The 19,088-nt window shown below is 35.8% G+C and overlaps 2 protein-coding genes across 7 annotated transcripts in view; one reads left to right on the top strand and one right to left on the bottom strand.

Moving 5' to 3' along the window:
* Window positions 1-19,088, bottom strand: part of LOC127841132 (uncharacterized) — a 322,925-nt gene that overhangs the window by 242,601 nt on the left and 61,236 nt on the right. For 4 of the 6 annotated variants that reach the window (XM_052369759.1, XM_052369710.1, XM_052369769.1 and 1 more), the window contains exon 6: window positions 16,588-19,067. The exons of the other annotated variants lie outside the window; for them this stretch is intronic. The gene's annotated coding sequence lies outside the window, so the exon portion shown is untranslated. Of the gene's footprint in view, window positions 1-16,587; window positions 19,068-19,088 lie in introns of those variants that run through there. 6 annotated transcript variants of the gene reach the window in all.
* LOC127837623 (uncharacterized) overlaps window positions 4,509-19,088 on the top strand; it is a 163,711-nt gene continuing 149,131 nt past the window's right edge. The window contains exons 1-14 of the mRNA XM_052364888.1: window positions 4,509-4,750; window positions 5,110-5,221; window positions 5,985-6,104; window positions 6,147-6,212; window positions 6,255-6,374; window positions 6,417-6,482; window positions 6,525-6,644; window positions 6,687-6,806; window positions 6,849-6,968; window positions 7,011-7,130; window positions 8,347-8,558; window positions 9,823-9,926; window positions 10,441-10,531; window positions 11,549-11,781. Coding sequence (XP_052220848.1) covers window positions 4,509-4,750; window positions 5,110-5,221; window positions 5,985-6,104; window positions 6,147-6,212; window positions 6,255-6,374; window positions 6,417-6,482; window positions 6,525-6,644; window positions 6,687-6,806; window positions 6,849-6,968; window positions 7,011-7,130; window positions 8,347-8,558; window positions 9,823-9,926; window positions 10,441-10,531; window positions 11,549-11,781 — 1,846 coding nt within the window. The remainder of the gene's footprint in view (window positions 4,751-5,109; window positions 5,222-5,984; window positions 6,105-6,146; window positions 6,213-6,254; window positions 6,375-6,416; window positions 6,483-6,524; window positions 6,645-6,686; window positions 6,807-6,848; window positions 6,969-7,010; window positions 7,131-8,346; window positions 8,559-9,822; window positions 9,927-10,440; window positions 10,532-11,548; window positions 11,782-19,088) is intronic.

Genomic DNA, 19,088 nt, shown 5'->3' with positions numbered 1-19,088 from the left:
GTAAGTTCAACTGTTACACCTGGGGTGTATCACTATGACATTTGCCATAAGGTCCTGGGCCAAGAGCCCATCACTCCTGCAATGCCCATGTCCCTGTGTGTCTGGGCCCAGCTGAACAGAGAGCATGTTGTGCAGCTGGGTATTGATTTATGATTACATGGAGTACTGTAGGAACCGGCTCTTAAAACAAAATTAAAACAGGAATTTAAATAAATGTTGTAAATAAATGAAGATAATAATTGTAAAATGTTCTGAAGGCATTAAATACTTGTTTTACTTAAATCAAATAGAATTGAACAATTCTATTAAAGCGGATTTTTTTATGCAAGGATAATTTTTTTGTTCAGGGGCTAAATTTCGGCAGGAAAATAGACAAAACTATACACTGACCTATGATTAAAACTGATATCAGATCAACTGTTATTTGCTATTTATTTACCAAGTTTAATAGGTTTTTGTGTGACGTCACAAGAGGGGTTTTCCGTTACTAAAAATAGATGAATGATGATTGTAACGGAAGGAATTTTTGCTGCAACAAATTTTGGCAAAATTATGGCCCTTTGTCTGATATCCCACTATGTTGTTCCAAATGTTGTGTTTGTCATTCATCAAAGTGCTTGGCATGTTTCGCTTTAACATTTACAGCTTAATGACCCTTAAATGACGATTGTAAAAAAAGGAATTTCACAGCAACCAGTAAAGGCTGAATAATGGCCTTGAGTTTCTTTGCCCACTGTAGAATATTAAAAATGGTGCATTTTTGTGTTTCCAAACATGTCTTGTGGGGGAATTAGTATGTGTGACAAATTTCTAGTTGTTACTTGTCTTGATATTTGATTTTAAAGCTTGTATATGTTCTTTTTGTCAAACCTCAGATGCATTGACATTAAAACGTTATGTTATATTGCTTACTTGAACTCCACCTAAGGATTCTGCTGTCACTGCCCGTACTGTAGACACCCAGTTTACCCAGGTTGGTTGGTGGCTAGGTATATGTTGAGGTGTTGGAAGGTTCATGGTTGCCAGCTATAAACATGCAGAACACATGCACAGTTCAGGAGGTGTTTGCATGCATGCATTGGTTATTGACATTTTGTTTGGGAAACTTTGTAAAACCAATCTATATGTGCACTGGCTCTCATTTTTTGGTCAGGAGGTTTTAAAAATTATGCTCATACTGCCAATTTACTTTATAGCTTATACTTTAGGACAAATACTGTCTGCACTTTCCTTATATGTGTTATTTATGCACCACTATGACACATACTTAAATGCACATGTTTTGGCATTTCTTTCTAATCCTGCCAGTATAATTGTAATATTTGGACAAGCAATACAAATCCTAAATCTTTATTTATAACTTGAACAGTTTGAATACCATTGATATATTTTAGTTAATGAAAATATATTGTGTATTTACAGGGTATTCTTTAAATTGTGAATTAGTCCTTAATCTCCTGTTATCATGGGACAGAAGTGTTTGTGAGTTTTTGTCATAATAAAGTTATAATATTGTTAAATTGTACATTGTTAATACTCCGTCACTAATTTATAAATTGATTAAATAAGCATGCCATCAATACATTATACTGAAACCATGCATGTAACTACATGTATGTACATGTTCATCAATAATTGCCTTCAGTACCGTTTTGCGGAAAAGTCTGCGTCTGTTTTAATTTATTTAAATCTATTATTTTTTTAAGGACAAAAGTATGGCTATTATTTTCTGAAGGCCAGTGTGAGCACTGTCAATTAAATTGAGTGCAAAGAAGAGAGCTATTTTCATTAAACACATTATTGATTGCTTATATGAGTGCTTGCTATTTCAGGTGTTATGTATGTTTTGTGTCTGCCAAAAGGTCTTTTGTTAAAGGAAAAGTTATCTGACATTCTATTTAGTAAGCTAATGAATTGCATTCATTAAATGTATTTTACTCATTGCAATATGTTTCCTGGTAACATCTTTAAACATATGTTTCCTGGTAACATCTTTAGACATATGTTTATATCATTCTTAGAATACAAGTTATTATCCAGACAGAACCTTGCATAATTATTTGGAAAACAATATACTTTTCCCGTTTTGTTTGGTAAATGCAGTGCTGAAACTGTTTGCTGACTCTGTGTTATGATTTTGTGTGTGTGCTGTGTTTGTGTAAATAGAAATATTGCCATGGGTTATTTCTTGTTGTCAATAGCCTGTGACACCATTTGATGAGGTGAGATTTTTCTGTCTGTGAAAATTATGTATTTACATTAGCATGATACAAGTGTCAGGAATATTTTCAGGAAAATACAACAACTTAATATCTGTGGAACTTGTTATACATATTATTGTAAAAAATGTTTGCTTAAACTTTAAAAGTCTGCTGGTGAAATATGACGAAAAGTGTAAATTATTTTATGATCCTGTAAATTTTGTTTTAAAATTGAAAGTTTTTACTAAACTCTAGCACTTTTTGTTTAGCGAAAACATCTTTAGATAACTACAATATACAGATATAAAAAAAAAACTTCAACTAGGAAATTGTTCAGTATATATTTTGACATTGGTGTGTTTGCTATTGTAAATATTGTGAGAGGAACAGACTTTGTCTTGCGCTATAACACTTTAAAGGGAATACTGTTTTCTGTCTTTCTTGTTCACCACACTTGGACCCTTTTTTCTATATTTCATTACAATGCTGGTATAATAAATTTAGATTAACTAGCTTAAAAGGAAAACACGTACATTTCAATAAAAATAGTTTAGTTTTTTTTTTTAATTAAAATTAACTTTCAATTACATTTACAAGTTGAAATTGGTGATAACTGTAGATTTGTTTTACATCTTTGGTTGTACTACATAACTAATTGTATACTATATTTCCTTATTTTATAAAAAAAAAGTATTAGAATGTTGAATCCATATCTGTAGCAGACATCTACTGTCTTCAGACTGTGGGGGCATGATTTCACTTTCATGTTATTTTAGCACTGATTTCTATTGAAACATGTGTTCTTGTGTTTTTTCTTTGTTGTAAAAATAAATGTTAAGAAATCTTTTTAGAAGAAAAGTACAGTTTAATTTTGCGCATTAAGGCAGTATGACAATTGTAAAAGTGTCCTCTGTGAAGAGAAATTGTTACCCTTTTTCCTATTATATCTTGATTTCGTTGTACCCACCTCTCTAAGTGCTAGATAGTGACAGCTGGTAACCAGGCTCCCTTAGCTAGAATTAAGCATGTCCTTTTATTATTGTAGAGGCTAACTATATTTGTATGTTTGGAATGTGAATATTTCAAATCAAAATTTGTGTTGTGAAATATGACAGCACTGATCTTAATGATTTTATTTATTTATTTCTTGTCTATGTTTTATTTTGCTTGAAACGAGAAAAATGCAATGCAAGACTAATTTGTTCACCACTGTGTTTTACTGCTTAAACTATAACTGGGGAAAGTTATTTAATCAAATATGTAGCTTAGTCGAAATCACAGAACTTGAATGTAAATTAATTTATTTGGCAAAAAAAATATGCATTTTTCTCAAAATGCTTAAAATGTGCTAATTGTAATATTTTGTTGCACTATTTAAGACCCGATGGAATGTAGAACCATTAGAGTTATACATGCCTGTAATTTACCATACATCCCAAGATTGTGCTTTGAACTCCTATTAAATTTCTGGGTAGATCTTGCTCATATTTCAACATATTAATGACCTCAAGGTGTAGATTAATTTAGAGTAAAGTTTTGTGGCTTTAATGATTGTTGGCTTTTTGGGAAGAATTTTTATCCTGTGTCTGTTTTGTAAGTTGCCCTTCGTGCATTGTCAACATTTTTCTTGTTAACTAGATGCCACATTTATTGTCCAATCTTCATAAAACCTGATAAGAATATTTGTCCCAATGATATCTTGGATGAGTTAAAAAATGGTTCTGGTTGGTTGAAAAACATGACCGCCTGGGGGCAGGGCATTTTTCTTGAAATGGCTATAGTAAAACCTTGTTAATACTCTAGAGGCCACATCAGTCTAATCTTAATGAAAAATAAAAAAAAAACTTGTTTTAATGATATCTTGGATGAGATGGAAATGGTTCCAGTCTGTTGAAAAACATGGCCGTAAGGGGAAGTTTGTAATGGCTTCTTGTCCGTCATGCATGGTCTGTCGTCAACATTTGCCTTGTTAAAATACTAGGGGCCACTTTGTTAGACTGTTTGTCCCACTTGTTGAAGCAACTTTTATTTTTCAATCTGCATGAAACTTGGTAAAAACATTCGTTGTAATGATATTTTTGGTGAGTTCAAAATGGTTCTGGTCTGTTGAAAAACATGGCCACCAGGGTCCAGGGCATTTTTCCTTAAATGGCTATAGTATAACCTTGTTAACACTCTGAAAGTCAAATTATTGTCCAATCATAATAAAACTTGGATAGAAAATTTATACTAATGATATCTTAGTTGATTTTTAAAATGGTTTTGGTCTATGAGAAAACATGGCAGCCATGTCTATAATGTTAACTGATGACAAAACTGAATGTTGAACAGAGTTTGCTGTCAGTGTCCACAAAGATAGACATGGTGGAGCGAAAGTTGGAGGAGAAATCACGTGAGTTGGCGACCAATCAGGACAGTCATATGGCAGACACGGTGAAAGAAGACATCGAGAAGTTGAGGCAGACCCGAGACAAGCTCAACAAGCAACGCTCCATGCTGGATGACAAGCTGCATGGTGGAAGTCTGCTGTCTGCTTCAGAGGAGAGGAGGTCTGTTGTCTTCTACTGACATGGTGTATTCGTACGCTATATCAGTAATATATTAGTACATGTACATGTGTGCATGGATCTTGCTATTTTTATGCTTGATAAGTAAATAAGATTTAAAATTGTATCAGGTCAACTTATTCATGAGAAAATCTTCAGATTAAAAAAAATCCTGATTAATACATCTACAAACAAATTGACAATAAAGGTTTAATTTTAATATTTAATGAGTAAAATATTTTTGTAATATTTAAATAAGTTTCAAATGCTGGATGCTTTTGAGGTTTTGTGTGACAAGGAAACAAAACTTAAAAACATGAATTACATTATTTCCTAACTGAGCCATTCTTGCGCATGTACAGAGTTCTAGAGTTAGATGAAGGTATAGAGGCCCTGGATGCTGCTATAGAGTACCGGTCTGACAACATACGCACCAGACAGCTAGAGGTGCGACACTCCATGGCCCTGGCACAGGTACAGTAGACATGTAGATGAAAGCGGATAGTGCACAATCATAATTTGTTCTTCAAGTTTTGTAATGCAATCGTCTGTCACTGTTGTTTGTTGTCGTCCTCTGCCATTACCATCCAATCAGATAAATATATAGGTATGAGTTTAACCAAACTTAGTAGAAATGTTCCTAAAATGTTCTTTTAACAAAAACTTTCAGATGCTTTAAAAACTGTGGTTTTCATGCAACTAAAAGCTTAAACAAATGGGGAGCTCACAAATCTTGTCAGAAATGATTGTATTGATATCAAAATAATTTCACACAATGTTAAATATATGACCCTCTACCAGATATCTTCAAATTAGAAAAAATCTTTTAAAAAATGCCACCCAGGCGCAAGCAGGTATTTTTAATGGCTATTTTTTTCAATATTTTTAATTGTAAGGTCATCTGTCATCAACCAGTGTTAGATTTGGAAATTATTGCAAACAAATGTTCTTTTGATGACATTGTACAAAAACTTCATTGAGGTCGTTTTTAAGTGTAAATAAATACCCAATATTTGTGATATTGAACAGTTACATTTGTATTCTGTAATCTTTAAGGGATTTTAATTTCCAAGATTTTTGAGTTTTTACACCCAGGTGCTTAGGTTATTAGGATTTGGTTTAGCTTTTAGTTCCAGGTTTAATTGACAGATATTTTGAAGAGATTTTGCATTGAAACAATTTTCTGATGATGGAGGTAAGACACTGCAAGGGGCCATGTAGTGTTGTTGGTTTGCAGTTAGAGATGGAGGTAAGACACTGCAAGGGGTCATGTAGTGTTGTTGGTTTGCAGTTAGAGATGGAGGTAGGACACTGCAAGGGGCCATGTAGTGTTGTTGGTTTGCAGTTAGAGATGGAGGTAAGACACTGCAAGGGGCCATGTAGTGTTGTTGGTTTGCAGTTAGAGATGGAGGTAAGACACTGCAAGGGGCCATGTAGTGTTGTTGGTTTGCAGTTAGAGATGGAGGTAAGACACTGCAAGGGGCCATGTAGTGTTGTTGGTTTGCAGTTAGAGATGGAGGTAGGACACTGCAAGGGGCCATGTAGTGTTGTTGGTTTGCAGTTAGAGATGGAGGTAAGACACTGCAAGGGGCCATGTAGTGTTGTTGGTTTGCAGTTAGAGATGGAGGTAAGACACTGCAAGGGGTCATGTAGTGTTGTTGGTTTGCAGTTAGAGATGGAGGTAGGACACTGCAAGGGGCCATGTAGTGTTGTTGGTTTGCAGTTAGAGATGGAGGTAAGACACTGCAAGGGGCCATGTAGTGTTGTTGGTTTGCAGTTAGAGATGGAGGTAGGACACTGCAAGGGGCCATGTAGTGTTGTTGGTTTGCAGTTAGAGATGGAGGTAGGACACTGCAAGGGGCCATGTAGTGTTGTTGGTTTGCAGTTAGAGATGGAGGTAAGACACTGCAAGGGGCCATGTAGTGTTGTTGGTTTGCAGTTAAAGATGGAGGTAGGACACTGCAAGGGGCCATGTAGTGTTGTTGGTTTGCAGTTAGAGATGGAGGTAGGACACTGCAAGGGGCCATGTAGTGTTGTTGGTTTGCAGTTAGAGATGGAGGTAAGACACTGCAAGGGGCCATGTAGTGTTGTTGGTTTGCAGTTAGAGATGGAGGTAGGACACTGCAAGGGGCCATGTAGTGTTGTTGGTTTGCAGTTAGAGATGGAGGTAAGACACTGCAAGGGGCCATGTAGTGTTGTTGGTTTGCAGTTAGAGATGGAGGTAAGACACTGCAAGGGGCCATGTAGTGTTGTTGGTTTGCAGTTAGAGATGGAGGTAGGACACTGCAAGGGGCCATGTAGTGTTGTTGGTTTGCAATTAGAGATGGAGGTAGGACACTGCAAGGGGCCATGTAGTGTTGTTGGTTTGCAGTTAGAGATGGAGGTAAGACACTGCAAGGGGCCATGTAGTGTTGTTGGTTTGCAGTCAGAGCAGGCCCATACTCAGGCTGGATGTTCAGTACGCATTTTTTTTGTTATTAATGGGCCTACTTCAAATTTCTCTCGCATGATAGGGCCCACAGTACACTTTCCCTGAATTTCACACAATGATTAAAGCTTTAGACTTCAAAAAGGTTCTGTTTTACTTTTCATATTCGTTAAATATGTATCACAAAATAAGTGTTTTAAGCATAATCATTTTCTTTGGAAAAGTGCACAATTAAAAAGACATTAGAAAGGGGACACTCCTCCTGCACCCTCCCAGGTTGCCACCCAGTCAAAAATCTACTATAGAAGGACTGAAAAAAATTGTTTCAGATTCACAAATTTTCCTTGAAGTTATGATATTTGTGAGGAAACAGTAATACTGAACATTTACCATGCTCTAAAATATCCACTTTGTGCATCCTTTGACGATTTTAAAACCTGAAATTATAAAGCGTTGCAACGGGAAACGATTAAATAATTTGGAGACTTCTGTTGTTGTATTTTTTGATAATACGGGGATTGCTTATATAAAGTTAAAAATACATCTAACATGGTATATGAGCGGATGGTCTAGTGGATAGAGCGGTAGACTTTTGCTCTATGGCTCCAGGGGTCAGTGGTTCGAACTCTGTTGAGGGTTACTTTTTTTTCGTTCTTTAATTGTATTATTGTTTTTTTTTTACTGGAGATTTTTAGATCCAATGTTAACATTTATCAATAAAACGCATTTAATTACAAACTTCAATACATGCCAAAATCAGTGAAAAGGCCCCTTTAAAGCTTAATTGTGCACATCGAGTTCGTTACTATTCGTTTATCAAAAAATACGTATCTGATTTGAATTTTAAATTTAGTTGTTTATTCAAAGACTTACAATTTTGTTGTTCATTAATGGACAGCTTTTCATGTTTATGAAATCACACTCAAATTGCTAAATTATCTATTTGTTACAAATACTTTAACATATCTCCAAGAAAAATGTTTGTTACAATTACAATACATGAAACGAGTAAAATTGCATGGTGGATATATAAATGTAGCTATAAGTTGAATGTTGATTCAGTTTGTTATTTGAACTTAAATATTTTACCAGTGTATGTAGTAAAGGAATAAAATAAACTGAAATTAGATTATCTAGTTTGTATAAATTATTCCAGTGTTGTAAATTGTAGGTGAAAATCGATGAACAAGAACGAATTATTCGTGACCTTGAAGGGTCCTTGCAGAGGTCAGCCATGGAGATTGATCGACGCCTGATGTCTCAGCAGAAAGAATACGAGCAGAAGATTCAGGTGCTCATGCACCAACTCATGGAGAATGGTAACCATAACAACAGTAATGGTGCAGCTCTTCTTAATGGGTTTGATCCTGCATTGGAACACAAGTGAGAACCATAATATTGCATAATACACTTCGTTGTTTTATATCCCCCACTATAGTAGGGGGGGGGACATATTGTTTTTGCCCTGTCTGTTGGTCTGTTGGTTGGTTTGCGCCAACTTTAACATTTGCAATAACTTTTGCAATATTGAAGATAGGAACTTGATATTTGGTATGCATATGTATCTCATGGAGCTGCACATTTTGAGTGGTGAAAAAGGTCAAGGTCATCCTTCAAGGTCAAAGGTCAAACATATGGGTCAAAACCACTCATTTAATGTACACTTTTGCAGTATTTTTAATATTCAAGATAGCAACTTGATATTTGGGATGCATGTGCATCTCATGAAGCAGCACAATTTGAGTGGTGAAAGGTCAAGGTCATCCTTCAAGGTCAGATGTCAAATATATGTGGCCAAAATCGCTCATTTTATGAGTACTTTTGCAATATTGAAGATAGCAACTTGATATTTGGCATGCATGTGTATCTCATGGAGCTGCACATTTTTAGTGGTGAAAGGTCAAGGTCATCCTTCAAGGTCAGAGGTCAAATATATGTGGCCCAAATCGCTAATTTTATGAATACTTTTGCAATATTGAAGATAGCAACTTGATATTTGGCATGCATGTGTATCTCATGGAGCTGCACATTTTTAGTGGTAAAAGGTCAAGGTCAAGGTCATCCTTCAAGGTCAAATATATGGGTCAAAATTGCTCATGTAATGTCACTTCTGCAATATTGAAGCTAGCAATTTTATATTTGAAATGCGTGTGTATCTCATAGAGCTGCACATTTTGAGTGGTGATGGGGTCAAGGTCAAGGTCATCCTACAAGGTCAAACATCATATAGGGGGACATTGTGTTTCACAAACACATCTTGTTTTCCGCTCAGATCATGATCCTTAAAAACACATTCTTATTTCTGTTAGTCTGGGGTTAATCTTCTGAAAGAAATTAAATCTTTGTAAGTCTGGTAATTGGTCCCCTACTGATTTTACTGTAACCAGATGGTACATTTGTCCATCATATCTGTCTTTGTGTTGGTTTGTTAAAAATTTCGATCCTGCAAAGTACTGAAGATATAATAACATTCTGTATTGTAATGAAAGGCAAGATGAGACGTTTGCACAACCTTTTGTTTATATCGTGAGCTCATATCTTACTGAAAATGGAAAATATCTAAATATTGTAAGAACTCAAAAAGTATGCATGATATGACCATGAAATTTTATAATGTCTAAGAGTTATGGAACTAATTTTCTTTCAGAGTGTCGCAGTTAAAAAAAGATTTATACTATTACAAGAAAACAAGTCGAGAACTGAAGAAGAGGCTAAGGGAATATGTCTCAAGTGGGACCATACCAGCGCAAGGTAAGTAGCAAACAAGGTAAAGGTTACACTCTAGTCTCAAGGCGACATTTTATGACCCCGGTAGGGTGGCATATAGCAGTTGCACTGTCCTTTAGTCCGTCACTCTGTCTGTCCGTCAGTCAGTCTGTTCGTCCGAAATCTTTAACATTGCCCATAACTTTTGCAATATTGAAGATAGCAACTTGATATTTGGCATGCATGTGTATCTCATGGAGCTGCACATTTTGAGTGGTGAAAGGTCAAGGTCATCCTTCAAGGTCAAATATATGGCTTCAAAGTGGCGCAATAGGGGGAATTGTGTTTCTGACAAACCTCTTGTTCTGTTTCCTTTTACGTTTTTGCCTCTCTAGCAACAGTGTAGATGATTATTTCAAGTGCATAATAAAAATGTCATCACTGGAGGACCAGCAGTTACCAGGTCTAAAATGTAGAACACTGTTTGTGAAAAGATGCTAGATCTGTGGCCTTTACCAAAAACTCTTTATGGTAAACTGTTGGTTTTAAAAAATTCTAGAAATGGATCTGCGAGCTTCCATGCAGAGCAATGCGGGTGATGTTGGGGAAAGCCAGACCAACCCAGCTGTACGAGACGCACATTCTGCCAGGTAGGCATCTGATTTAGGCAGCAAAAACTGGGTACAATAGATGGGCACATGTAATCTCAATCATGTAAAGCTTCATTGTAATTTTCATTTTAAGTAAAAAAAAAAATAATTGTAATTTTCATTTCTTGTCAAAATAATGTCACTTTGCTATGATGATGCTATTTTTATGTTAATCAAATATAAATTAGCTATACTAGTAACATGTTTTAGAAATATGTTACTTTTGCATATTAAACTCCTACTTATTGTCACATATATTGTACTGGGGGAGTACCTTAGGACGGAAAAGGTAAATAATCAGACACCTGAAAAAAGGTGTGTGTTTTTATATTGAAAATGTCCTGAGGTATAGAACAAGTTACCTTGTTAAAGCTGACAAAGTAGCAAGTGTTGGCAGTAAACAACCTTGAAGTAATTAATGTTGTAAATCTCCCATGTGTGAACAAAAATATTTGTCATGGGGGAATGATATCAGTGAAGCAAGTGTTATGTGGGGTTAGTGATATAATAATATATGATATAATCACATATGATACTTAAACATTATTATATGGACAAAATATGATATAATAAAACATAGTTATACATGTATATACTGTATCGCATCCATACATTTAAAGAAGTACTTTTATTCTAACATAAAACATGCATTGAAAAAACTGGTAGTTTTACTGACATAACTAACTTTTTTTGTCAGTTATTTTATAAAAATCAGTGCGTCAATCAGGCAACTTAATTTGTAGGTACATGTAGTTTAACAGAAAATTACTGGTAGGCGCCATCCCATAGTGTATCATAAAGTATAAACAATGTGTTGAACGCAATTCTAGAGTGGCACGATCTTACAATTAATTGTCAATTTTAAGCTGACGTCATCTGTCTAAAGCAACTTGGTGCTCAAGTCAAGATCAAAATTCAATTTGTTTGAACAATACAATATACCTAGACTGAACAAAACAGCTAGGTACTTGTCCGTAGTGCACATTTGATTGAACTGCATTTAATTATGTTTTGTAGATCTCGTGAGCACAGGTCCTCTGCTGACAGACTGCAGGGTGATGGTGTGCGTATAGACCGTCTAAGAGAGGATGGGACCAGACCCAGCTCTGGGAAGCCTGGACACCATGTCTCAACAAATATTACCCCAGTAAAAATATCCAGGAAGGACCTACGGCTCATGTCCGAGGAGGAAATCAAACTCAGACGGTCTAACTTGAAAGAAAGTCAAGCAGATAACCAGTCTCCTCATGGTTAGTTTGTTGCAAGTATACGACAATCCAGTAATCCTGCAAGGCCTGTGTAACAATTGTTTTCATTTTCCAACAGATGAATTCATGTTTTTTACATGATGCAATGGTCTAGTGCCAACAAAGTTATGTCAACATGTTTTGATGCTTCTCTATTTAAACGTTGGTATAAAGCTGTACAAGTACCAAACTATTGATTAAAAAAAAATAGTAGCTGTTGAACATGTGCACATAAAGTTCTTGATCCACAATGGTCTGTGTCTTCTTTCCAGATTCCTTAGATCCTGGTGGCAAGAACCCATGAAGTTAAAAATGGCCATGCTGTCTTTTATTAGCCATGTTTTGGCATTGTGTGACTCAGAATATTGTGTGGACAGTTTTCTCAGAGCCTTTGCCAGTTTTACTGTCCTGGCATAAAAGCACTATAGTGTGGCAGTTACCGTCCTACCATATATAGTCAGTTGTGTGGCTAGAGTGTAGGTTAGTTATAATACTTGTGATAGTATCAATGTGATGCCCTTTTTGTGACACATATACCAAACATATCAGTGAGTGAGGCTGGATCTTGTTCTTTGTAGGTATTTCGTGTGGAAGGAAATGTAGTTAAAGTATTTGATGTTGCTGGAAGAGTGTTAATGATTCTGGAAAGTGAAACAGTTTAGTTGTCTTGAATTGTCTTCTTCATTTTGTTTGTTTATAAATAGTGATCCTCAAAAAGTCTTCTGTTCGAAGAGTTTTACAGAAAAATATATAATTTAACAAAAAATCATACTGCAACTTTATTGTTCTCTGTTTAATGCTAAATTATTATTCCCCAAAGGTGGGCATATAGTGATCGCATTTTTGTCTGTCTGTCCATCTGTCTGTCTGTCACACTTTTGGGTTTAGGTTTAGAAAAATGCTCATAACTTCTATGTCGCTTCAGATGTAACCTTCATATTTGGTATGCATGTGCATATGGACAAGGCCTTTCCATACGCACACAAATTTTGACCCCTGTGACCTTGACCTTGAACTTAGGGTCCGTGTTTAGGTTTCAAAATCTGCATTTAGGTTTCAAAAAAAGCGTTTTTGGGGCATATGTCTTCCTATGGAGACAGCTCTTGTCTTCCTATGGAGACAGTCTTGATATGCATTAGCTGTGAATGTTTCTGTTAATGTATTTTTAGTTTTCTATTCAGTGTTTTTTAACCTAACAGTGCAGTCTACAAAATTTAATTAGTAAGCCTTTGGAGATTTTGTGATATGCTACCAGAAATTTGTGGCTATTGTATGCAAGCTGTAATTTAATTATTGAAAGTTTCTGAATTACCGGTTAATAAAATGTAATTCATAAATGTGTTTATTGCAGTGTTCTGAATCTCATCCCTGTTAAATATTGAAGTGCAGATTCACATTTTAACAATGGAGGTCAGGATGTTTTGACTGCGCATGTTTCACCTGTTGTTGTGGGGAATTATAAATACATACTGGGGCAAATGGGTTATATAGATATATAACATACATTTTAATGCAATTTTAAACGTGCATAAGTTTGGTTACCAGGTACTAACATAATAAAACGTGCTTTGAATTATCAACCATTAAGTGCTCACAGAATTCACGTATCACATGTTTGTTGTTGTTGTATGATATTGTATATTTGCAACCATTCTGTAAAACTTCATTAAGAAATGTGTTCAATTCTGCTGAATAATTAGTGTTAAATCTGATTAATATATTTTAACGAGTATATGAGATTCATGAGGTACATTATCTCAAATTCTATTCAGAAGCCTGTTTGTTGCCTATAATCTCCACTGTATAATTTTTATGCCCCCCTTCGAAGAAGAGGGGGTATATTGCTTTGCTCATGTCGGTCTGTCGCTCAGTCTGTCTGTTGGTCCGTCCACCAGGTGGTTGTCAGACGATAACTCAAGAACGCTTGGGCCTAGGATCATGAAACTTCATAGGTACATTGATCATGACTCGCAGATGACCCCTATTGATTTTGAGGTCACTAGGTCAAAGGTCAAGGTCACGGTGACCTATAATAGTAAAATGGTTTTTGAATGATAACTCAAGAACGCTTATGCCTAGGATCATGAAACTTCATGGGTAGATTGATCATGACTTGCCGATGACCCCTATTGATTTTGAGGTCACTAGATCAAAGGTCAAGGTCACGGTGACCCGAAATAGTAAAATGGTTTCCGGATGATAACTCAAGAACGCATACGCCTAGGATCATGAAACTTCATGGGTAGATTGATCATGACTTGAAGATGACCCCTATTGATTTTGAGGTCACTAGGACAAAGGTCAAGGTCACAGTGACCCAAAATAGTAAAATGGTTTTCGGATGATAACTCAAGAACGCATACGCCTAGGATCATGAAACTTCATAGGTAGATTGATCATGACTTGCAGATGACCCCTATTGATTTTGAGGTCACAAGGTCAAAGGTCAAGGTCATGGTGACCCGAAATAGTAAAATGATTTTCGGATGATAACTCAAGAACGCTTTTGCCTAGGATCATGACACTTCATAGGTACATTGATCGTGACCCGCAGATGACCCCTATTGATTTTCAGGTCACTAGGTCAAAGGTCAAGGTCACAGTGACAAAAATCGTATTCACACAATGGCTGCCACTACAACGGACAGTCCATATGGGGGGCATGCATGTTTTACAAACAACCATTGTTTAGACAGGAATACTATTACTTTTTATTGACAACGTGGTCTGTGGGTTATTGACCTCTAAGTTGCTTGAACGGTTCTACGCTGTTGCATACACTGCTGCCAGGAAGTGTGGCATATTTTACTTAGTATGACATTCTTTTAAGTTAGCTACTTCTTGCATCTGCTTCAGAAACTCATGAATTCATTAACGCAGGGGTGTGATACTGGCAATGCTGTGCATCCTTTTGGGAAAAAACGTTTCATTAAAGCAATTTACTAGAATAAACTATGAAATATAAGGGGGTATACATGTAATGTTGAAAGGCGGAATACTGGTATCACCATGGACACCTGTCTGGCAGTAATTTGTGTGCAGGCGTTTGGCAAAACCTTTTATATATAACATTTAAATTTGTAGCCTTTGTTCCATCAGGCATTCTCCAAAAATTTCATACTCTTACAACATTCAAAGTTGTAGCCATTTTTCTGTAGTATTTAAAGTTTTGCAATTACAAAAGTTGTTTCCCCTTTTTATGCTACCCAAAAAATTTATTTTGGGGGGAGCATATAGTCCCCGCTTCCGTGTGTGTGTCCGTTCGTGCACTTTTTGTCCGGGCTATTTCTCAGCAACTAATGACTGGAATTCAATAAAACTTTATGGGAAGCTTCACTACCAAGAGTTGTCATTATTATCAGCGGGTTCTGGTCAGATGATTTTTCACAGAGTTATGGCCCTCTGAAATAAATTTTCTATTAAAAAATTCTTGTCCCCCCAACTACTGTGCCCTCAAGATGTTTCCTTTTATCTGAATATATACTGCAATATTGTGACAAAAAAAACTTTGGGGAGCATCCCCCGTCTCTGAGGGTTTCTTGTTCAAATTATGACATGTATTTAATATAAACAATATCCCAAATAACTGCTTTGATATTAAAAGGTTCATAGGTTTTATATTTGATATTTAATATCATATATAAGTCCTTTACACATTATGTTACATCATGCAGTAAACATGGGTAATGCCTGGAGGTAACAAGCTTATTAAGATTTATGTTCACAACAAGGGCTGTTTGTAAAACATGCATGCCCCCCATATGGGCTGTCAATTGTAGTGGCAGCCATTGTGTGAATATGTTTTTTGGCACTGTGACCCTGACCTTTGACCTAGTGACTTGAAAATCATTAGGGGTAATCTGCGAATCATGATCGATGTACCTATGAAGTTTCATGATCCTAGGCGTAAGCTTTCTTGAGTTATCATCCGGAAACCATTTTACTATGTCAAGTCACCGTGACCTTGACCTTAGACCTAGTGACCTGAAAGTAAATAGAGGTCATCTGCGAGTCATGATCAATGTACCTATGAAGTTTCATGATCCTAGGCATTAGCGTTCTTGAGTTATAATCCGGAAACCATCTGGTGGACGGACATACGGACGGACCGACATGTGCAAAACAATATACCCCCTCTTCTTGGAAGGGGGGCATAAAAATCTTCCTCTGAAATTGCAAGGCACAGAAGCTTATTGTATGGTATGTTACGTATTGTTGTGTTTTTAAACACAATTTGTTAATAACATGCCCCTATGGTCAAAACTGGCTACTACACAAAGGGGTAATATGATTTTTAAAGACTTAAATATCAAAATAACTCACAACACTTTTCTCTTGAACAACACTGCTTTATTTGGTAATAAGATAACAATGTATGGTTAAATTGTCTTCCACTCACAAAAATAGTAAACTTTTCCAATGTCGTCAAAAATGGCCACACCAAGGTAACTTTTTGTGTCAATTTGCTACTTAGAAAGAAAGGCAGTTGCAGTGGGGGCGTTTATTCTACATTGTGACAATCTCTAGTTTTGCTGTATGAATATTCTCTATTTCTTCTTATGAGCTTCTGGCTTTTTTTATCGTTCTCTTATTTGTATGGCAGCACTACTAGTATTTATTTTTAGTTGAGATAAATAACTGTTGTGTTTTGTTTTAATTTTAAATTGTGTAGCCATTTCCCTGCCAATACAATAATGGATCTGAGTATTGTGTTATTGACCAAGATAAACTGATATTGAGTATGCATAATAAAATGTAGAAACAAAACTTACGCGTTTGTCAAAAGTTCTATTATTTAATAATAACTTCTTTTGACATTTAGTAAGATATGTAGATACAAACTTGATATGCAGCTGTGTATAGTTTCCATGGCTTTTCTGATTTTGATCATACACAGGGAGTTATTGAACTGGCATAAGTTTTATTCAGTTCAAATAAACATTAATTTAAAATCAATCAATAAAAGATACATCAATGACTATGTTTATTCAACAGATTATCATTAAGGCTATCATTCTCAAAATCCTGTAATCATACGTTTATATAGTATCAATACTAAATACTATACATCAGATATGGTCATCTTTGGAGCAAGAACTCAATAAATGGGTTATTGAATTTTGGTAAATGTGATTATAAAACTTGGAATGATAGAAAAAGAATAAACGAAGAATTAAAGCAGCATCAGAATTATGCCTTTATACAAAGTTAAGAATAATTATTCTGCAGAAAACGCAATCCTGCTAACTACAATAATGGTCCCATGACAGCAAGAACGTGAATGAAAAGATGTGAATATTCAAATAATTAACTAGCAATTGTTCAAACATCTTGTGCCAAAAATTTTTGTTTTGCTAAATACAAGTGTAAGTGCAGATGTGAATATGCTATGTTTCTTAACAAAAATGTTGCAAAATATTACCAAGTAACAATTACAAATCAATCAATCTGTAATGAAAGTTTTAACGTTCTCATACATGGTGTTTACTTATTTTTAATGTGAGCAATATGTAAAAATAACACAGAAGTTAAGAAAGATGCCAATATAAAAAAAATATAGCTATACAAATAAAAATGACATTCTGATCCATGTTCATAAATCTTACATATGACTGTCATAATTTCAGAATACATGTACATGATTGTTTTACACATAGGCATGTTGTTCTTATTTATTTTTAGATAATTTTTGCTTCCACACAATCTTGTTGGTGTTACAGTTTTCTCTCTTCATTATCATGAGCTGAAGTTGTGTTGGCAGGCTGTTTTGGGCACATATTGCTGGTGAAAATTATTCTCTTGGAAGGGAATTTGTTGCTGATCCTGCTTGGCTAGAGTTACAAAATCATTGTGAATAAGAGAGTAATTTCTTGTGTCCTCCATCCAGATGTGCAGAGGACCTCTATAACCATACACATTTGGCCTGCATTTAGCACCATATTGTGTGAAACACCCATAAAACATGAATGCAGAGTTTCTTTGTTTTGTAACATGTAACGTACTTCCATTGTATTTGCCTGTATTATTTGAATTACAAGTACGGTTTTCAGTCCATTTGTTAAAACATGTAACAGATTCATGTTCATGTTTAGTTGAACATCTTGCAACAAGATCATCACTTTAAGATATACCGCTTGATTGGGTTGTTTCTTCCACCAGATTACTTTCAAATGCAATGGCTTGTGATGCAGTTACTTTAGTTGCTACAGAGTTATCTGTTGGGCTTATTTCACTTCTCGGCACATTAATACTTGTAATTTTCATCACCCCCTTTTTAAAGTCCATGTCAATAATGCTCAAAGTTCTTGATATTTTCTTGTCAATTTCTTGTATCTCATTGATGACTAAGCCTTGATTGTTTCCGATTATTTTATTTTCTGAGTCAACTTCATCCTGTTGTGGAAAAAATGTGTTTTGTACAGTATTTTTGGAAACGTCATGTCTCGAATTTCCAATGAGACCATTTGAAACATTATGAGAGTGTGAATGGTAATTTCTACTTTCGTCACATTCACTATTTACATGATCCTTGTGGTCATCATTTTGTGCTTCAGCCTTGGCCTTCACATGTGATTTTGTGCCTTCTGCATTTCTCGTTGTTACTTGCGCAATGTGCTCAGATTTATGCTTCATCTGTTCTATATTCCCAGATATCTGCTTTATATGCCAAGACAACTGCTCTACACCCCCAGACATCTGCTCCATATCCCCAGATTTTTTCTCCTGTACCATAGGAACCTGTTCGGCACCACTACTTATTTCTTCAACATCGTCAGATGCCTGTTTCATATCCCCAAGTATCTGTTCCATATCCCTAGATTTCTGCTCCATATCCCCACTTTTCTGTTCCAAATCCCTATATATCTGCTCCATATCCTTAGATTTCTGCCTTATATTCCCAGAGGCCTGTTCAATATTCCCATATTTCTGTTCCATGTCCCCACTTTTCTGTTCATAATCCCTATATATCTGCTCCATATCCCTAGATTTCTGCCTCATATTCCCAGAGGCCTGTTCATTATTCCCATATTTCTGTATCTCATGTCCCCACTTTTCTGTTCCATGTCCCCAGATATCCTATCCATCACCCTTGATCTCTGTTCAATATTTAAACATTTCTGATCAACATCACCTCGTGTCATACTTCCAGTGTCTGATGTAGGAATTCGTAACCCAGGCTGTTTCAGAACTTGCGAAAGGTGCCATCGCAGACAGACCTGCTTCCCAGCCCACACTGAAGGTCGTGTATGAAGAAGGGTCTTATTTCTCCTTCTGTTTTGAGGCTTGACCTGCAGCATACAATTTGTGTG

This window comes from Dreissena polymorpha, chromosome 1 (genome assembly GCF_020536995.1).
Source record: "Dreissena polymorpha isolate Duluth1 chromosome 1, UMN_Dpol_1.0, whole genome shotgun sequence".
Lineage (NCBI taxonomy): Eukaryota > Metazoa > Mollusca > Bivalvia > Myida > Dreissenidae > Dreissena > Dreissena polymorpha.
Note: the sequence above shows the minus strand (reverse complement) of the source record. Positions and strands in the feature narration are given on the sequence as shown.